The sequence below is a fragment of the Lobosporangium transversale genome (assembly GCF_002105155.1).
Source record: "Lobosporangium transversale strain NRRL 3116 chromosome Unknown BCR41scaffold_24, whole genome shotgun sequence".
NCBI lineage: Eukaryota > Fungi > Mortierellomycota > Mortierellomycetes > Mortierellales > Mortierellaceae > Lobosporangium > Lobosporangium transversale.
In genome coordinates, this window is record NW_019029002.1 from 39,538 (window position 1) to 58,445 (window position 18,908).

The window sequence follows — 18,908 nt, forward strand, 5'->3', positions numbered from 1 at the left end:
AATGTTTCTTTTTTCTTCTATGACTGGCTGTTATTACATTGTGGCTTTATTCTAAGGTACTTTTCTTTTTTTTTTTTTTTTTTTTTTGTTCTTCTTTGAGAGTATTAAAAGTTTTGTTTCTATTTGTTTCTTTTTCTTCTTTTTTTTTTTATGATGTATTCCATAAGCATGCAGTGAATGAAATAGGAGTAATTTCTTTCAGTCAGCTGCCCACCGCGGGAATAATTTTTTCTTTCTCTTTGTAGAAACGTGGTAAAAATAACTCAAATCAAGAGGATCAAAATCGATTATCTCATGCAAAGGGGAAAACGATGTCATCTTGTGTCAGCCTTAAAGCAAGGCTGCAATAGCCATCACCACTGCAACAGCAGCACCAGCAGCGGGCTTCATGCTACCAGCAGCGCTATCGGGCTTGTTGCTAGGTGAGGCCGTAGGGCTGGCTGAGACTGGGGCAGATGGCAAGGCTGTGGTGGGAGCACTGGGTGTGCCAGTGGGCACATTGGGAACAGTCGTATTCAAAGTACCCTCTGGCCAGGCCTGCGCATATGTGGTCTTGCAGAGAGTGTTGTAGGCAGGAACAAGCTTGGTCCAGTACTGCACAAACTCGGGTGTGTAGAAAGATGCGATAGCAGGCATCTTGTTCTTGGCCAAATGATCAATGGTAGATGTCATGGCGATCCTGGAGCAAGGCGAGCACACATCCTTGGGATCAAGGTTGTTTGCCAAGAAGAATGGGGCCTGAGAGGAGCGAATCGAACCCGAGGTCAAGTAGATGGCCAAGTTGGAGACGAAGCGAGAAGCGGGGTTGTTCACAGGGGCCTCCAAGCAGTAGGTGATTGGTGGAGGGGTTGGGGGCACCGTGGGGCTTGGAACAGGTGCATTAGGATCCTCCGCACAATAGCCTTCATGGATAGGAGCCGCAAAGAAGACCTCCAAGGCGTTCTTGCCAAGCTGAAGAATGTTGCCACCGCTAGAGGATGCCTCAGCATCAATAGAAGAACCGCAGGCAGCGAGGTACTTTGTGGTGGCAGTCAAAAGGGTCGAACGTGGGCATGCGGGTTTGGTGCAAACCTGGTGAATAATATCCGAGTAATCGGGATTGCCGCCTTGGGCCACAAGGGCAGCGTTGTAAACCTGTTCGGTGTAACATTTTGAGTAAGCACCGCTGCCGGTAGGAGCATAGTCATTCAGGACAGCAGAGCAAGCAGCATCCTGAGCCTTGACAGAGGAGGACAGGGCAAGCAAAGCAGCGACGGAAACGATGGCGGAAGTGAAGCGCATGGTGAAAGGATTTCTGATGGATGAGAATGAAATGAAAGAATGTGTGTAATGAAAGAGAAAAAAAAAAAGAAAAGGAAAAAAAAAGAAGAAATTACTGCCGAAAGTTAGACACACGTTGCTATTGTGTCAGGAGAAGGGGTCAGGGCAATCAATCAAAGCGAGACAAAAATGGCGGGTTTTGCAATTGCTGGGCAATTTAAAAAAAATTTACTTTTTCAACAAAAATAGATTTGTGAACGAGGAATGTGGATGAAGGATATGAGTGTGGTCTTCTCGCGTCTGGAAGTAATGTCAGGCGAGGTGGAGGGGGTCGTAGGGAGAGGAAAGATTAAAGGAAAGAGGAAAGAGTGCTGAACAAGCAAATGGACAGGTGATGCGAAGAAAAAGATAATGAGAAGTAAAAGAAGAAAAGAAAGAAAAAAAGAAAAGAAAAAGATGAAGAGAACAAAAAAAAAAAATAAAGAAGAGGCGTCATCTTCATCCATCCATCATTTACAATCCATCAATATCAACCCAATCCTTTCACAGCATGTCCTGCTGCTCTCTTTTCATCCCTCCATTGAGGTTTGTTTAGTGGTACCTTTGAGGATACACTTCTCCCCCTACGGTTAAGGACAAGACGGAAGGGAGAGTAAAAAAAAAAAAAAAAAAAAAAAAGAGCCGGCTCTCGCGTCTGCAGCTGTAATAATAATAAATATATATAATATTATATATATCAGGGATATATTTTTCTATATACAATCGCTGGAAATGAGTGCTCTCAAAAAAAAAAAAAAAAAAAAAAAAAAAAAGACAATGGGAGGGATGTCGCTCTCGTCTCTAGTCGCTCAGTCTTGCTCTGATAAACACTACGTACTCAGGACAGCTTGAGATTGAAAAACGTTTTTCATGAAGAGTCTTGTTATACTGATAGTAGGACTCTTTCACTCATAGAGCCTTCTGTGGATTGACACCGTGCACAGAGTTCGAAGATCTGGGGTCGTTAATGTAGTTCGACAGAAAGAAAGAAAGAAAGAAGATCCTTTATTTCTTGATGTTGGACAATTTACTTTGTGTAGCATTGATTTTGTGAGAAAAACAACAGTTGTCCCACAATCAATGCAAACATGAACACAACAAGTCAAGGGTTTTCCGTGTCCGTTGGGTGAGATAAACTCATGATTAGGAAATGGATCAATGTCCGAGTAATTCTCTCCAGGCATTCATCCCAATTGTTTCGTTTTGTTGTGACACACATCTTTCATTTGTGGTTCTTACATTTATTTTCAGCATCTCAAAAGCTCTTCAACACTAGACTAGACACCGCGCATGTATATTTTTACTTTTATGCTTAAAACTTTGAATCCTCGCCTCCTTTCTCCCTCCCATGATCCCCATTGGGATATTCGGATGAACGTGGCTGGTCCATGAAGAATGAGGGGAGGAGACTGTTGTGTGCCACAAGAAAGAAAATAAATAAAAGTTTCAGACTTTCAATTCATGAATAAAACTTTAATTTCTGAACACACAAAATGTAAAAATGCTGCAGATCCTCTTCTTCTCTTATTCCTTTGGCTTGGATATCGCTCAAAAGATGCCTGTGCGGATCTGCTTCTCTTGAAAAGCCTTGATGACGACAGAGGAGTATCTCAAAGCCCAGCTGGAGCATTTTTGGGGCGCTTAACTCAAATGGTTCATATTTAGTATGGATCGTCATTCCTCTCCTTTCCACCTTGTTATCTAAATTTATCCGCACGTCGTGTTCATAGCGGCTGCCTACTAGACTTGTCGAATTCTGGCACCGTGGGATCTGCCTGTATTTTGTATTTTTATTTTCTATTTTTATAATGATCATATTATATATATATATACACATATCGATGGATGATGCATCTATCTATTTGTAAGCTTATTCGCTTTCATTACGACTCAGTCCTTCAAAGATCTTGGTAGTTATCCCTTCATCTTTGAACTGGAGCATATAGATGATGCTCATCTTCTCTTGAGGGTTCATCAATGTGATTGCTAGTTTTTTAGGTCCTACCAGTTCTAGACAGTCGCATTGTACGATCACGCTATCCAAGACCTGTTTATTCCCTGAAACCAGTGATACAAACAGTCTTACATGGCCCGATGGCGTCTCCATTTTGATCTCTACTCTTGCTGTTCCAAGACTTATCCATTGACCATGGTCGCCTCCTTGCAAGAGTAATTTACATTCTGCCGGCGGGTACATTGTATTGAGCGTTTGTTTCACAGGCCGTACTTTCTGGGTCACAGATGAAGCCAAAGAATCTCCACGAGACAGAACTGGCGAGACCGACTTTTGTAAGGATGGGTCGTACATGGCGCGGTCTTTTGTTCTTTGAAAAGCAATGCAGAAATCCTCTGCTTCTCGTCCTGTGTTGAGTGCTACTGTGAACCACTGCGCACCTGCCCCCATATCCAACGAGACGCTGACATCTGTTTCAGAGGCGCGGCGGAAAGTCGTAGAATTGACAATCCATGCATTGAGGACCAACTGTCCATGTTCACACGAAGTAACTGCCATGGCCAATCGATTCGCTGCAGTCAGTCGTAGCTCCACAATAACATCGTCATCCTCTACAAGTGGCTCCCAGTTATCTTCGCGCCATTGGAAAACATCACATGGTTTCGTCTTGAACAAAACTTCCTTTGCCGCTGCTACATCACCTTTGTTTACAATACGTCCTCTGGGTGCTCCTGACCTGCTGGCCATCGTGTTTGTTCGCCGCATGCTCTAGCTCCCATTGAAAGCAAATATCAAAACAAAAGCATGAATCTCATCGAACAAAATCATTATGTTACGATCACTCCCTGTCTTCCGTCAATATGTATACATTTTTACCATCGTGCGGTTGAATGGCCGAGGGGAGGGGCGTCCACTGAATGACCCTGCTTCGTGATGCATCAAACCTGGCCTAGGACCTCCTGGCCCACTACCAGGAAGCATTTGGGGCCTGAATCCAGGCGAGTTCATAGGCCCTCCCATCAGTGGCCTTCCACCCATGGCCTGCATAGATGGTCGGAGAGCGGGGCTCATAGGTCCGTCAGGATGTCCCTGAAAAGGTGATGAGATAGGTGCGCTGTGGTAATGCATAGGAGCTGGGCCTCCATTGAAGGCTGGAGACCCAGGCCCTATAGGATGCATTGGTCGACTTTGTGTAATGCTTCTGTTCAGTTGTGGATGTGGCTGTGACTGTTGTGCTGCCTTGGAAGCGTCACTTTGTTGTGCATTATTAACTTCATAGATCCATGCGGCTCTAAGTTGATCTTCCGTGATTCGTATCAGAGCTGTAACTCTATTGACAATGCTCAATTCCATGACCGGTACTTTTTTTTTGTTTGTTTGATTTTTGTTGAAAATTAAGATAGTTTGACTTTACGTTAACTTCAACCATCATTAACGGGGATGAACTTGCAATAAAAAAGCATTACTCGGGATTATGTACCTTGATCCGGTAATGTGACGCTTCTAGCAAAAACATATCGTATAGCGAGGGGAGGAAAGAGGAGCCAGTGTGTTGAGATGTTTCCTTCTGGGTTACTTTCGATTTCCTGTTGCGTTTTTGTCCTGCAAATCAGCAATAAATCGGATAACAACAAAATGTGCCCATCTTCATATCGTTCCGCTATACTGCCGTCAGTTGTCACTGTAAAGTAGTAGTCGCCACGAATGACGACTTCACGCTCAACCAGTGCTAATGAAAGCGCGCATGCCTAATCAAATATGATAGTAAATTTTTTTTTTTTTTTTTTTTTTTTTTTTTAGTATCAGTTAACTGTTTTTGAAGCAAGTGAGAGGCAATGAAGATCGGATCGACATACTTTGGGTTGCATGGTGAACAGGTCCAAGACCTTTGAAGTGTCTAGTGTTTTTTCCAATTCCAACATGGCTTCAGCCGTCCGCGAAGGATTGTTCAGGTTATGCAAAGGCCGATAGTTTGGGCTCATGCCAGGAGACATGGGTGAGGGCGGTAGTGCAGGCGAGATCGGGTTACTGTGGCCCCTAGTCTGTGGCGGAAATCTCGGAGAAGTATTTTGGTCTGTGAGGGGTGGTGATGGTAAAGCATGTCGAAGTGCTGACATGCTCGATATTCCAGACATTGCGGGAGATGTAGGGTAGCGGGATGTTCCTGAGATATCTACTGAAACAAATCTTAAAATGGCGTCAATCCGCATTAATGCTGCTTCTAACGCGTTAAAATCGGGCGCCCCGCGTTCTGAAGATTCGAGCAATCGCTACATCATGAGTAGAGCATGAATGCAAATTAAATTAGAACCATCGAATGATAAATATATGACAAGCTGAAGTCTATTCTAGTGGCCAAGTCAAGAACACTGACTGAACGTATTACCATGTAAAGACGATGGTAGTAATGGAGACGATCAATTGGTTTCATAAAAAAAGAGTCCAACGTAACATGCTGCACTTGCTCAGTTGCGATTTCCTATTATTATGAAAATTGTGCATGGAGGGTGAATATCAGTCGAGCCGCTCTATCGTTGCATGATACACCTTGGCAGCAATATTTCCACTGCCGTCGTTCCACTTACTGCCAAAATGCTCTGTAATCTGGAGTTGGACATGATCTCGGGCCAACTGTCCAATTTTGGAGTGTGGCTCCTGCAATAATTGGAATAAGGCGATTCCATGACATCCATAAACCACACTAGCACTAAGCTCAACTCTCTATTTACATCCTCATTTGTCGCCACATCGGCTAATCGCTTAGATAGCTTTCGACTGAGTGCATGGATGTCCTCAATATTCCTGAGCATTAAGTCCACTTCCTTGGGAGGAAGATGATCTTGCGTCCATCCTGCCGATACACGCTAGAGTATAAATAAAACAGACAAAGGCTGATATGTTAATATGAACTGATCCGAGTATTGGGCCGGCTTGTTCAATTAGGTAATAATAGATCATACTGAAAGCCTCTTTATTTTAGTACCTGGAGAAGAATCTTTAGATCCGTATTATATTCTTTTTCGCTCTCAAGCAGATCCTCAAGTGGGTTTAATAAGTTTAATGGTATCATAGCTTGTTGTTGTTGCTGTTGCTCGTATGGTGGACGTTGAAGCTATGATTGGGATAAAATATGTGTTAATACTACTATTATTGATTTTTTTTTTTTTTTTTTTTTTTTTTTTAAAAAAAAAAACGGATAGTACAGGAGAGTAGTTGTGTACATGGGAAGGAATAGGTCGCAATGGCAATTGATGGCTGAACCCTGGGCTAGGCCGAAGTATGCTCTCAGGCCCTGGCTGATAAGGCTATTTATTACAGAAAAAAAGAGGACAGAGGCTGAATGTAAGCATTGACTAATTCACAGGAGAGCAGCGATATTTTCCGGACTATTTTATTGTTGTTGCTTCAATAGGATCTTCCATACAAGCATACTAGCGCTCTCCATTTGCTCCACTTTGTCATTTCATTTTTTTTTCCTAGTTCATTCTTTTCGAAGTTGATTACCCGAGGAGAAAGTGGCATTCCATTAGGAACAGGTATAGACATTTGGTTGTGCATGTATGAAACTGCAATAAAGGAGTGACGTCGTGTTGATCGAGGAGGGAATAGCCAGTATGACAATGGGCAAGAGTGAGATAATGAGTACAGGTGATGCAAAGAAGAGTTGAAGGAGGAAAAAAGGAGAGGAGGAGACAAGGCCAATTAAAGGCGAGGCAGGACAGGCAGTTGCAACGCTGTTGTTCAGTTTGGGCTCATTGTTGGGCGCAACCTCTTTATTCCAAACATTCACTTTGTGTGGCTGTTGTTCACGCCGCTGCCTCTCTCTGGCCCAGTTCCTCAGGTTTTGGTCTCTTGGATGAGAGCACCCGCAGTTTAATGAACGAATGTACTAGAGTCGACTCTTTGCTCTTTGCCACCATATTCATTTTTCATTCAGATCTCCCTTCATTGCCACAAATATTACACCTTTATTAAGATATCCTGTAATGAGGCAGATTATGATCCGTCAGATGAGACGAGCCTTTTTTTCTTTTCTTCTTTTCAATAAACAAAAAAGAAAAAAATAGGTGTCGAATGCTCAAAAATAAATGAATAAGAAGGAGGAGGGTCAATATTACAAAAAAAGGAAAAGGAGGACATTTGATAGATGAAAAAGAGCCTTCTGAGTGCCTAAAATGAAATAAAGATGAAATGAATGACAGATGAGTTGAGCCTTGAGCAAAAACGGCACATGGGATTAATCCTAGCTTTTGGGCAAGGCAAAAAGCTCTTCAAATTTGGACATTGCACATTTCATACACGATTAGAAAGCGAGTGCCTCAAACTCCGAAAGATTTAAAGGACGATGGATAAATATATATGTATATATATATACAACCTTTGGTATCATCGGGGCCTATTCTCTCAACAAAGTGATCTACCTAATTGAAGGCAGAGAGATTTATGTGAAGCAAAATGAAAGCACAGTAACGAGTAAGGCTTGATGTTGAGCTGAATAGCTGGATAGCAAGTAGAAAGATGAAAGACTTTTTCATAGGCAATGGAAATCCAAAAGAGAATAAAAAGCCACGTGTTAGATTCTGCATCTGTGCATTTGCGCACGGTCAATGAGCAGAAAGGCTCTTTAAAAACAAAGCTTGCTGTCTCCCGATCCCTTTTGCACCGGCGTGACAGGAAATAATGACGATGTTGATTAGAAGCAGTCAAGCCACATCCACCCTTCTGCGCTCGTGCCAGATACCATTAAGTTAAAGTCGTTTACTGCATTCTTTCAAACAAAAAGCAGGATAAATACATTTATAAAAAAAAAAAAAAAAAAAAAATCGGCTGCATAGACTACCCTTGCACATTGCCTTGCCTTGCTCCATCAGTGCTCCTCTTTTACCTCGTATTCATCATCACTTTGTTATTCTTTAACTCTTTCACCAACGTGTGTCTGCCTTTGTTTGCCTTTGTTTGCCTTTAACCTTGGTCCTCATTTCTCTGCACGTTGGTTCATCCGAGCACTCTTCCGGTACCAGCCGACCCTTTTATTTTTATTTTTATTTTCTCTTCTTCTCTTTGCGCATGCTGCCAGTAACATCGTCAGCCGACACTGCGGCTTCTTTTAAGGTTCCTACACTTTTCGCCAGCTCTTCTTTTACTTCGACTTTCATCCCTATTCTTTCTCCAACTTCCAATGCAACAATTCCATCGTCTAATCTCACCGCCACTAAAGCTATTACAACTAATTCAGTTCAAACAGGAAACAAAACGACCATAAATATCCCTTCTGATACCACTAACACTACCATGTCACCTCCTAGTGCTCTCAACACTCCACCTCCACTTACGCTACCTACACCGCCTTCACTCCACATCAACACATCAAAGACCACCGTTTCCTCTACTTCTGAAGCTATCCGTACACACACCTACTGGACTGGGTTCTACAAAAAGACTATTAAAGAGCGTCGTACTCAACTTGGACTTGCCTTCCCGCATCTGTCGTGTCCTACGTCTTTGGATTCCTTCGCTTCTACCCAGAACTCTACTAAAACCTCCAGTGTATCAACGCCAAACCTGGAACCAACAGTGGCAATGGCAGCAGTCTCTAGTCCCATGATCGATATTATTCCTTCTACTGCACCTTCACCACTATCAGCATCATCCTGTACGGCAACGCAGATCATACCACGACCATTGTCCGTCCTTCGTTTATCCCCCACAATGTTATTCCCTGAAAATACAAGCACTGGTAATCACATTGAGAACGATAATATCAGTGACGAAGAAAACAGCACTAGCATCAACAGTAAGGATGTCAACATTGCTGACAATGATAATATTCTCGACACCACAACCATGTATCACACCTCTCAACCCCAACAGCAAGAGCAAAGTCAATTGCCGAAAGATAAGAAACAAGACAAAAGAAGAGCTAGTAATCTAGTGGATCATGGAAGCAACAACCAATTTTTACAACAGCAGCCCTCTGTACTTTATAGTTTATCCGGTGGGCAGTATACAGAAGTAAATGATGAAGAGCGCCGTGCTCTTGCGCTAGAATTGGCTCAAGGGCAAGAAGATGTTTCCGTGACGGAAGAAGAGCGTAGGGATCAATTTGAGAAAGAGAGAAAGGCGACTGTGATCACTAACTTGCAAGAGCAGCGTAAGATGATTGGATCTCCAAACCATGGCCTGTTAGAAGGTGACCTGTCCCTAGATGCCAGATTAGATGCTATCATCGCTACTGAACGTGATGGAGCGGTGTTTCCGATCTATGGTCTGGATGAAGAGATTGCGAATAATATGATTGAAAACTGTATAGGGTAAGTTTATTTTTATTTTTTTACTTTTTTAAAGCACGGGCCCAAATCGGCCCAAATCGGCCTTTAAAATGCGGATCAAATTAACTTCCTCTCCCAAGCACTGACCCATACTATTGTTTCCTAAATGTTAATTTCCTATTGTTCTCTTTAATAAAGCACAATGGGGCTTCCTTTGGGTCTAGCTTTTAACTTTACCATCAATGGCTCTCCATTGACGGTTCCAATGGCAATCGAAGAGCCCTCAGTTGTTGCTGCCGTATCAAGTGCGGCGAAAACCATTTCTGCCTATCAAGGATTTCAAGCTTGGGCTCCTGAGCGCAACATGATTATCGCCCAAGTCCAATTGTTAGACATCTTGGACCAGGATATGGACCATGTCATACAAAAGATGAAAGACCATGAACAGTATATCTGCAGAGAAGCGAATGAATACTGCACCAATATGGTATTACGAGGCGGCGGCGTCCAGCAAGTCACCTTTCATCGTGTGAGAAGACACAGGACGAAGGATGGTTTTAAGGGACAGGACTTGTTAGTAAAATATGGGATCATTCCTGCTAGTAGCCTACCTGCGAGAGACTCTAAGCCAGGTAGTAGTGCTTCTATCCCTCAAGGACGTTGTTCGGAATGGCTAGTGGTGCACTTGCATATTGATGTAGGAGATGCCATGGGCGCCAACTGCGCCAACACAGTTGCTGAAGGGATTGCTCCTTGCTTGGCTAAGTTGAGTGGTGGTCGTGTTGGGGTTCGAATCCTAAGCAATTTGAATGTTGACCGAGTTGCCAAGGTATCAATTATTGTCATATATATATAAAAATGAGTGCAATTATCAATTTTTTATATTAACGTTTTAATTTGTTTTTATTTTTTATTTTATTTTTTTATATAACCGTAGTCAACGTTCCGCTTGCCATTTTCACATATGGTTTATAAATCTTTGCCAGGCAAGGATGTCGCTGTTCGGATCTTGGAGGCTTACGAATGGGCCGAGCTAGACCCATACCGTGCAGCCACTCATAACAAAGGGATCATGAACGGGATTGATGCTGTTGCTCTAGCCACAGGTCAGGATTGGCGAGCCATTGAAGCTGGAGCACATGCATGGGCAAGCGGTGCAGGAACCTACTCTGAACACTCTTCAGATACAGGCACATTCTCAAGCACAGACACAGAGGTTTCTCAAACCAACAGCGGTAATGACGGCCACGGCATCAAAAGAAAGGCACGGGTATCAACAGAGGAAGCTTTACAGGCCAAGATCTTCAGAGGCGATGCCTACAAGCCTCTAACGCGATATTGGATCGAAGAAGACGAAGATCGAGTACGGCAAGGATACAAGGGTCAAGATGCCTTGGTATTTTGCGGAGAGCTCAAAATACCTATCATGGTCGGTACCAAAGGTGGCGTGCTTAGCACGAATCCTGTTCATGCCTTCGCCCTTGGGGTGATGCGATACCCAGACTCGAAGCAGCTTGCCATGGTAAGCAATCAGTATTTCATATTAGAAGAATGTATAAGAACAAAAGAATATATATATAATGGTGGATATAAAACAATTATTACACGAGTAATTAACAAAATACTATTTCTCTATGAACCTTAGGCGATGGTGACAGTAGGTTTAGCTCAGAACTTTGCTGCGCTGAGAGCCCTTGCTACAGAGGGGATCCAACGAGGACACATGTCGCTACATGCTCGCAACATTGCCATTTCCGCAGGGACGCCTCCTGCCTCAGTAGAAGAAGTTACAGCTTTCATGGTTGACAAGGGCAAGATCCGGATCAGTGCTGCGAAGTCTTACCTAGAGGAGCGTGGGATTTCACTCTATAATAGTGACACCGGCTCAAATAGTAGCAATACCAGTCCGGGATCCGGGATTAAAAACGCACAACGTGCACATCTCAATTAGAAGCCTTTTTTTTTTTTTTTTTTTTTTTTTTTTCGCACACAAGCAATTATCGATTTCTTAAAATGTTAACCATATCATATAGTTATTTCATTAGACTACTGTTTCTATCCTCTTTTTTTTTTTTTTTTTTTTTTTTTTTCCTTCTTTTAAAAGAATACAAGGGTAATTTTTTTTTTTTTTTTATTTTTTTTTTTATTTTTATTTTTTTTTTTTAATAAAAAAAATCATACTAGTGCCGATGTGGTGAAGATGTAAAAGATGCTGGTGATGCTGTATTATTAGGTGAAGCGTATCCAGGGACTGCCGCTGATGCTGTAGATGGAGACATAGATGCTGTTGATACAGCTGCTTCTACCGATGCTACAGGTACTGAAGCTTCGTTCCCTGCATGGTCACCTCCCGAAGCACTCAATGCCATTAAGCTTGCTAAAGCAGACTTGGTCTTTATATCATCCGTCATCATGGCTGAAGGCGTTATCGTGGCCGACTTGAGATACAAACCCAAAGTATCTCCATTTGCTAGCGTTGAATTATTAGTATTGGAATGTGGACCAAGTGCTTGATCCAATCCGTTTAATACTGCAGCTGCCCTGCCGAGTAACATAGAAAGATGAGATACTTCTCTCTGAAGATCCTGTCGTGTCTGTTGCAGCACTTCATTGTTAGTCAATGCAGAAGTCCCGTTGCCTAATGGCGCTAATGAGGTAGCCGTCGATGTGGAGGATACGGATGATGTTCCATTCATAGATGGCAGAGATGAAGGTGGAGAAGGTGGATGTTGTGGTCGGGGCAAGGGATAATAATGGTGTTGATGCTGGTGATGATGTGAGCTCTGATGCGGACGCGAAGACCCTGTATCCTGCTGTTGCTGATTCAAAAGCTCCGAGGCCCGTGGAAGAGACGTATGATGATGAGGGGATGGAAGAGAGATTGGCGGTAGGTGTGCTGGCTCGCTTGCTTCTCGGATTTTGTGACCATCGAAACTACCTGTATTGCTATGAGTTGAAGGATTTCGAAGTGTCGGCAGTGGATGGCTATAGTATGGAGAGTCATATCCTGAGCCACGACTGCTTGGTCGATCATATGGATACGAGTACGAATGCGATAATGATGGTAAAGGGGATTCGTCTCTATGATGTGACCCGCCACGATGTGGCGATGCTGTTCGTCGACAATGTGAATATGATTCCGCTGCAGGACTAGGGGGTCTCTTTCCATAATGAGGTTGGAGAGGTGGGGAGTTAAGGCCAGGTCCTACAGAGGAACGCACGATGCCTGTAGAGGAGAGTCGAGTATTAAACGTGGATGAGGATGCCATAGTGGTGTATCCAGGCAAACGTGTATTCCAACCTGAAGAATAGGACGAGAACTGAGAGGACATCCTATCATGATCGTTATCCATACCATTCGGACGGTGAGTGTGTGACCGTCCTTGGTACCCTTGCATAGTGATCGCTTGAGGGTGATGCTCATCTTGGTTATCATGATGGTCGCGATAGGGCGGAGAATGCGTGTGCCGTAGATGGTGTTTATAGTACGAACGTTGTGAGGGAGGAGGTGAAGCTGACTGATGATTCTGTGATGCCTGTGGCGAGCAAGCCCCATAGCGAGACATGGACATGTATTGTGTGGATGGATACTGGCCGTTATCTTGATAGATGTTAGGTAAATAACGAGGTGATTGAGAATGTGATTCAGGAGATGAGGATGAATGCTGTTGCATATACGGTGAGTCTCGAGCTTGGAGTGCATTATGACGCATTGAAGGATAATGGTTGCTCTCATTCTCATTTTCCTCCATATTATGTCCATTACGATGGTCATCATGTCTATGAGTATGCCCATGCTCACTGCTGCCAATGTTCTCGATAGGCGACATGCTCCGTTGCTGCATCTGCTCTGAACTAACTGTGCTTTGATCGCGACGGCCCTGTTCTGGCTGCCCATTTACAGATCGCTTTGGATGAATATAATCCTCAATTGCAGGTACGTTACGCATTGGTCCATTTGTATGACCATTGTGAACTCGTCTACGCTTTGAGGATGCTCGGTTATCCTGTTTATCCGTTTCGTTCTGTGCTGCATCAGAGGATGAGAGGGGCACAGGACTGTTAGATGTCTGCCTTATCTCTTTTATTTGCTCCATCTGTTGAACTTTAGTCTGATTGCGCGACGGGGAAGTTGCTTCCTCCTGCTGCTGCTCATCCGACTGTTGTTCCTCTGTTGAGGGCTTGTGTTGGTCAGATTCTTGCTGCGCTGACTGTGGAGGAGGAGGCGAACTGGTTATGAGATTAACGCGTTTTCTACGCTTGATGACAGCCCTCTTCATCGTCACAGGCCTGTGCACGTTGTGAAGCTTAAAATACAATCCACATGCATTACAAATGGTGTTTCCGGAACTGTCACGGCGCCACAACGGTGTTGTTGTCGTTCGGCAGTTGGCACAGACGAGGTTCTGACGATTGGTTTGGTGCTGATTGAAGGAAGGGCATCCAGCACAAGACTCTGCACCACCAGCTCCATTACAGTTACCGTCTCCAGGACATGATCCCGCACATTCGCTATCATTATCTTTGCCATTTTTAGATGGTTGCCCATTAAGACTATTAATATCCTCAGCTTCATCACCGCCATCTTCTGAAGTTTCATTCTTCTTTTGTGCAGTGTTTCGCTTAAGCCATGGTGGTCGTGTTAAATTCCTTGCTTTGAAATAAAGGCCTATTTTTTTTTTTTTTTTTTTTTTTTTTTTCAACAAACAACAAAGAGTTTAGCTGACATGTTCTTTCGTTGTTGTATCACCACGCACAATTAGGCATGGTAGGACAACAATCCCCCCAACAAATGATCGTGTGAGATGAGATGAAGGTGTTTATTCCATATTAAGAAACATACCACACGCATTACAAATGGTGGATCCGTCGCTGGCACGCCTCCACAATGGTGTTGTTGTTGTTCCACAGTTGGCACAGCTTGTGGCGGTTACAGCAATTTTAGGTGCCCCTTCTTTCTTGTTTGCACCCGATGTACTGCCAGAACTATTTCGGGCCTTTGGTGAACAGGAGCCGCTGGGACGATCAGATGGCGGTAAGCGAGGAGATGGGGTCATGGACGTTCCACTACTTCCGGTCAATGAGGAGGGGTCTTTTTTAGCTATTGTCTGAGGAGAATTGGGAGATGCCAACCGCTTCTTGGCTGCCCCTGTCTTTTTCGGAGGCGCAACAGCAGCGGTAGTGTTGACTGAGGAAGTGGCGGCGGAAAAATCTTTGGTGTGCTCAGAAGATGATGTATCCAACATGTCTGTGTCACTGTCGTCCTGCATATGATGATCAAGAGATTCGCGGTAACGATGGCTGGCATGGTGCCTAGCTGGTCGATCATTATTTTGATAAGGATTGTGAGAATGGGTATCCCGGTAAAAATGATGGCGAGTGTTTTCGTGAGATGGCCGATGAGGATGATATTCAGGCTCATGATGATAGTGCCTTGAGCTGCTAGACGGATAGCTATCCGGCGAGAAAGGCCTTGCTTCTGTCAACTCTGAATCCTCCTCTTCTTTCACGCGCACGTCAGTCATGTTTGTCTCTTTGGAAGAAGAAAGCATAAGCAAAGATGATGTCGCTGCAGAGGTAGATGGAGATGAAGGAGGATTACTGGAATAGGAAGAGTACTCATATGCAGCGGCATATGGCTTTGGTGTAATGATATCAGAGGGTGTAGTGGAGGAAAGCGATGACAGGGATGCAGAGGTGGAGATATGTGATTTTAGCGAGGAGGAAAGGGTGTTTGATGTAAGGATCGACCTATCCTTGTCACTATTGCCATTATGAGTATTTTTATTATTGCTGCTTTGATGGATTGTCGTCAATGCCTGAGATGTCGAGATAGGTTCAGATACAGGATGTGGGCCCCCAGGGGGAGTATTTTGTATTGGATCCTGCGTCAAACTATCTGTAGAGGAAGTGATGGACATAGGTCCATTAGAATCTCCCAATGTGGTTACGGCTGCAGTCTGGCTGCCTGTGAAGGACATGTGAAGGAGTGGAGGGGAGGTGAGATGGAACAGAGTAGTATGCTAAAGATGTACGTTTTGTGGTGTGGTGTGGTGCGATATGATTACGACAGCGATGACCGATGTTAATGCTCTAAAGGATCCTATTGAAGTTGATATTGGTCTGTGTTGACGACGATGTGATTCAGCTTTTTTTTTTTTTTTTTTTTTTTTCTTAGAGGATATAACAAGTCCTGTGTGTATTAAGGTGTTCTAAAGCTGAAGAAGTCAAGAAAGAATTAGAAAATAAAAAAAAGTTCGGCGAAGTCAGTTTCGAATAGGAAGGGAAGCAGATCCTTGTTTTTATGAATACGTGAATGAGAAAGAATTAAGGGTACAAGAGGAGTGAATACAACCAGCAGGAACAAGAGTATGAAAGTAGAAATGAGTGGCGAGTAAAAAAAGAGAAAAAAAAAAAAAAAGAAAAAGAAAGACTGATTAGTCAAAAGCGGAAAGGAAGGAAATGAGGTTTCGGAGAATGGAGTGAAATGCCGAGGTGAAGAATTGGAACCAAATTTCCGAGAAGGGACAAAAGGATAAAAAAAAAAAAAGTATGTAACGCCTATTCCAATGGCACTGCAGAGTCATTCATTGTGATGATACATACCAAGGATTGCTTGTAGTCTTGTTGTTGAACGTTTAGAATGATAGCTGATAGAAAAGTAAGAAATAGAGAGAGAAAGAAAGGAAGAAAGAAAGAGATTGATATAAATAAATGTACAAAGACAAAGAGGAATCAGAAGTCAAAATAAAACTGAAAGAGTAAGGAAGAGGAATGAATGAAATGTGATCAACATGCTCCTGACATGACACAACAGAAGGGATGATGAAGAGTAACTTTTGTAACACGGGTCAAAGAAAAAGAAAGAAAAATAAATAAAAAAAAAATTACTTTATTGTTTTGATGCTTGAGAGTCTGTGAGTCTACATGCACATGTGAGTGTAGTGTGTAGTGTGAGTGTGAAAAAGAGTGTGAGTGTGAGAAAGAGTGAGAGTGTGAAAGAGAGTGAGAGTGTGAAAGAGAGTGAGAGAGTGAGAGTGTGAAAGAGTGAGAGTGCGAGGGGAAACAACCCGAAGGGTATTGAGGATTGTGCGATTGTGATGCTTTTGTCTATTTGACTTTTGATCAAAATCAAAGACTGATCAAACCGAGATAAAACTCATCAGAAGCCCTTATCTCAATGTCTGCGCTTTTTTTTTTTTTTTTTTTGTCTCTTTGGTCCGTCCACATGCCTCTCTTTCGATCTCCATCTCTTTTTATATATATATATATATCGACTCGTAACCTTTTTTCTCTCATTCCCACATCCCAACAGCTATTCTTCACTCACTACTGTTCCATCATGCTTTATGTTAATGTTCTAAAAAGAATATTATAAAAGCAGGCACATGTTCACATGTATTCAAACATTCAGTGTTGTTTTTTTTTTTGTTTGGCCATTTTGATCAAGATTTTTTTTATCAGCAGGATAGGAGTTTCAAATAAACTAAACAAGTTGCCACATTTGGTTGCTACATTTGGTTGCTACATACCGACCAATTTATATCGCTATTGTCTAGCAACGATGGTCGTGCCTGTCTCTATGCTGTCTATCATTACGGCTGCCACCATGGCGCCCCTCGTGCTCGCGACCATGATCATGTCCAGTCCGGCGACCATCGTTCCTTCTTGGGGATCTCGAACGTGATCGAGAATGTGATCTGGATCGAGGCCCTTCTCCATAGCCCTGCTTCCTACTCTCCTTTTTCTTGTCCTCCTCCTCACTCCCACCACCATCGCCACGTTTGGTGTGCCGGCGATGCTACATGGTCCCAATAGGTTCACATCAGAATACAAATGGTCAAAATTGACCAAATTTGTTTGTTTGTGTCACAACCTTTTTTTAAAGTTCTTGATGAAGCAAGTTATAATAATGGTACCTTGTGGGCCCTCATCACCGCTAGAGCATCCTCCAAGTTTTCAACTTGGGGTCTGAAGTGCTTGTCCATGCGTCTCTTCGGACTTGGGCTACATCCGACTCAAATATTAGCATGGAATTTTTTTATTTTATTTTATTTTCTTTTATTTTATTATTATTATTATTATTATTATTATTTTTTTTTTTTTTTTTTTTTTTTTTTTTTTACATCTGGAGCAGTTGCTATTGCTCTCTGTTAAAACCTTACCTTCTAGTTCTAGACCGGTTCCGTCTATTGTCCTTCTGATGATAGCTTGAAGAGTCTTTCCTATCCTTATAATCGCGTCTACTCTCCTTTACTCTTTCTCTTTCTTTGTCCCTGTATCGGTCCTTGTCCCTGCCCTTGTCCTTGTCCTTATTGTGCTTATGTTTATCTCTGCTGCTTTTATGTTTTCTCTCTTTCGCAGAAACAACATTCTGCCGGGTGGCTTCATCGTCTTCGTCTGCCAAAAGTTCAAACTGTTCACCAGCTGAAAAGCAGTCTGTTGCTAAATGTCCAGAAGCGCCACATTTCTTACACACTGTTTTAAGAAACACTCCTCCTTCCTCAATTGCTATGGGCTGCTTATCAATAAAAGTCGTATGAGTCCTCTTCCTGTCTTCCTCTCCCGTCAACTTAACCAAATTGGGGTCTTTGAGATAAAATAATGTCGGAGGACAGGAGAGACTTGATATTGGTCAACACTGTTCTTTACCCTTATCAAATAACAATAAAATGATGTCTACCCATCCTTACCAAGGTCGGTTCCATCACCTTGGCTGACATACTTCATCGATAAAGCAATCTTCCCATCCTGTAAACTTGTTACTTTCACCTATCATTTACAAAGAAGATAGATTCAGATCCCTCCATCGTGCCAGCCATGTCTCTTGCGCTTTGTAATGAATGATATCAAACAGAGAAAAAGAAAAAAAATCCTTCATATCAATGTGTCAAAAGCTGAACATGGTTTTACCCACACATGATCCCCACTGGCCACCACATCTGAAACGTTCTCTGTGAAATGATTACTGGTCTGTCGCTTATGGACAAGTCCTTGTTTTCTGAATCCTGGGATTTGTACAAATGCGCCATAATCTATCCAAAAGTATCCCGGTTATTTTTTTATTTTTTTTTTATAACTGCCAGTAAACCATCTTTGAATTTTTCAAGAAAACGACCAAGTCTCTTGTTTAGGAAAAAAAAAAAAAAAAAAAAAATGCCTTGCCTTCAACACGAACAACTTGGCCACGATGAATCGAGTACAAATCAGGCAGTGGCCCGTCAACCTCCTTCAACTTCGAACTTCTTGACTGTTGACCCTCTCGTGTTGACCTTTTGCCTGAGTTTGCAGCTTTGAACCTTTCAAATGCCTCCTGCTGTGAGTCCATGGTGTATGCAAGTGTAAATGTACCAAATGAGACGACTTTGCAAGCTTACAAGGTTTCA

At 42.8% G+C, this 18,908-nt stretch overlaps 6 protein-coding genes across 6 annotated transcripts; 1 reads left to right on the forward strand and 5 right to left on the reverse strand.

Annotated features, from left to right (window-relative positions):
* Positions 1–169: 169 nt before the first annotated feature.
* On the reverse strand, positions 170–1,578 carry BCR41DRAFT_355831 (hypothetical protein). The gene has a single exon (XM_022024542.1). The coding sequence runs from the start codon at positions 1,279–1,281 to the stop codon at positions 331–333; it is 951 nt and encodes a 316-aa protein (XP_021880230.1). The 5' UTR covers positions 1,282–1,578; the 3' UTR covers positions 170–330.
* A 1,534-nt stretch (positions 1,579–3,112) lies between these two features.
* BCR41DRAFT_387273 (hypothetical protein) lies at positions 3,113–6,942 on the reverse strand. Its single transcript, XM_022027882.1, has 9 exons — positions 6,758–6,942; positions 6,457–6,558; positions 6,237–6,365; positions 5,839–6,117; positions 5,640–5,732; positions 5,110–5,523; positions 4,734–5,001; positions 4,130–4,614; positions 3,113–4,021 (listed from the first exon to the last, which is right to left on the reverse strand). The coding sequence occupies exons 1-9, from the start codon at positions 6,809–6,811 to the stop codon at positions 3,170–3,172; spliced, it is 2,676 nt and encodes an 891-aa protein (XP_021880231.1). The 5' UTR covers positions 6,812–6,942; the 3' UTR covers positions 3,113–3,169.
* A 1,152-nt stretch (positions 6,943–8,094) lies between these two features.
* Positions 8,095–11,477, forward strand: BCR41DRAFT_422973 (hypothetical protein). The gene is made up of 4 exons (XM_022030224.1): positions 8,095–9,564; positions 9,721–10,351; positions 10,460–11,044; positions 11,168–11,477. Exons 1-4 carry the CDS (start codon positions 8,321–8,323, stop codon positions 11,471–11,473), a joined length of 2,766 nt encoding a protein of 921 aa, XP_021880232.1. The 5' UTR covers positions 8,095–8,320; the 3' UTR covers positions 11,474–11,477.
* Positions 11,478–13,769: 2,292 nt separating this feature from the next.
* Positions 13,770–13,919, reverse strand: BCR41DRAFT_292785 (GATA zinc finger-domain-containing protein; the record flags this gene model as incomplete). The annotated part of the gene is made up of 1 exon (XM_022020375.1): positions 13,770–13,919. A coding segment is annotated over one exon (150 nt), but the record flags the coding sequence as incomplete, so codon positions are not given.
* A 423-nt stretch (positions 13,920–14,342) lies between these two features.
* BCR41DRAFT_307596 (hypothetical protein) lies at positions 14,343–14,579 on the reverse strand (the record flags this gene model as incomplete). The annotated part of the gene is made up of 1 exon (XM_022020868.1): positions 14,343–14,579. The coding sequence occupies one exon, from the start codon at positions 14,577–14,579 to the stop codon at positions 14,343–14,345; it is 237 nt and encodes a 78-aa protein (XP_021880234.1).
* Positions 14,580–16,983: 2,404 nt separating this feature from the next.
* BCR41DRAFT_355835 (hypothetical protein) lies at positions 16,984–18,892 on the reverse strand. The gene is made up of 6 exons (XM_022024543.1): positions 18,688–18,892; positions 18,436–18,557; positions 18,216–18,294; positions 17,688–18,111; positions 17,442–17,529; positions 16,984–17,323 (listed from the first exon to the last, which is right to left on the reverse strand). Exons 1-6 carry the CDS (start codon positions 18,848–18,850, stop codon positions 17,078–17,080), a joined length of 1,122 nt encoding a protein of 373 aa, XP_021880235.1. The 5' UTR covers positions 18,851–18,892; the 3' UTR covers positions 16,984–17,077.
* Positions 18,893–18,908: the final 16 nt, after the last annotated feature.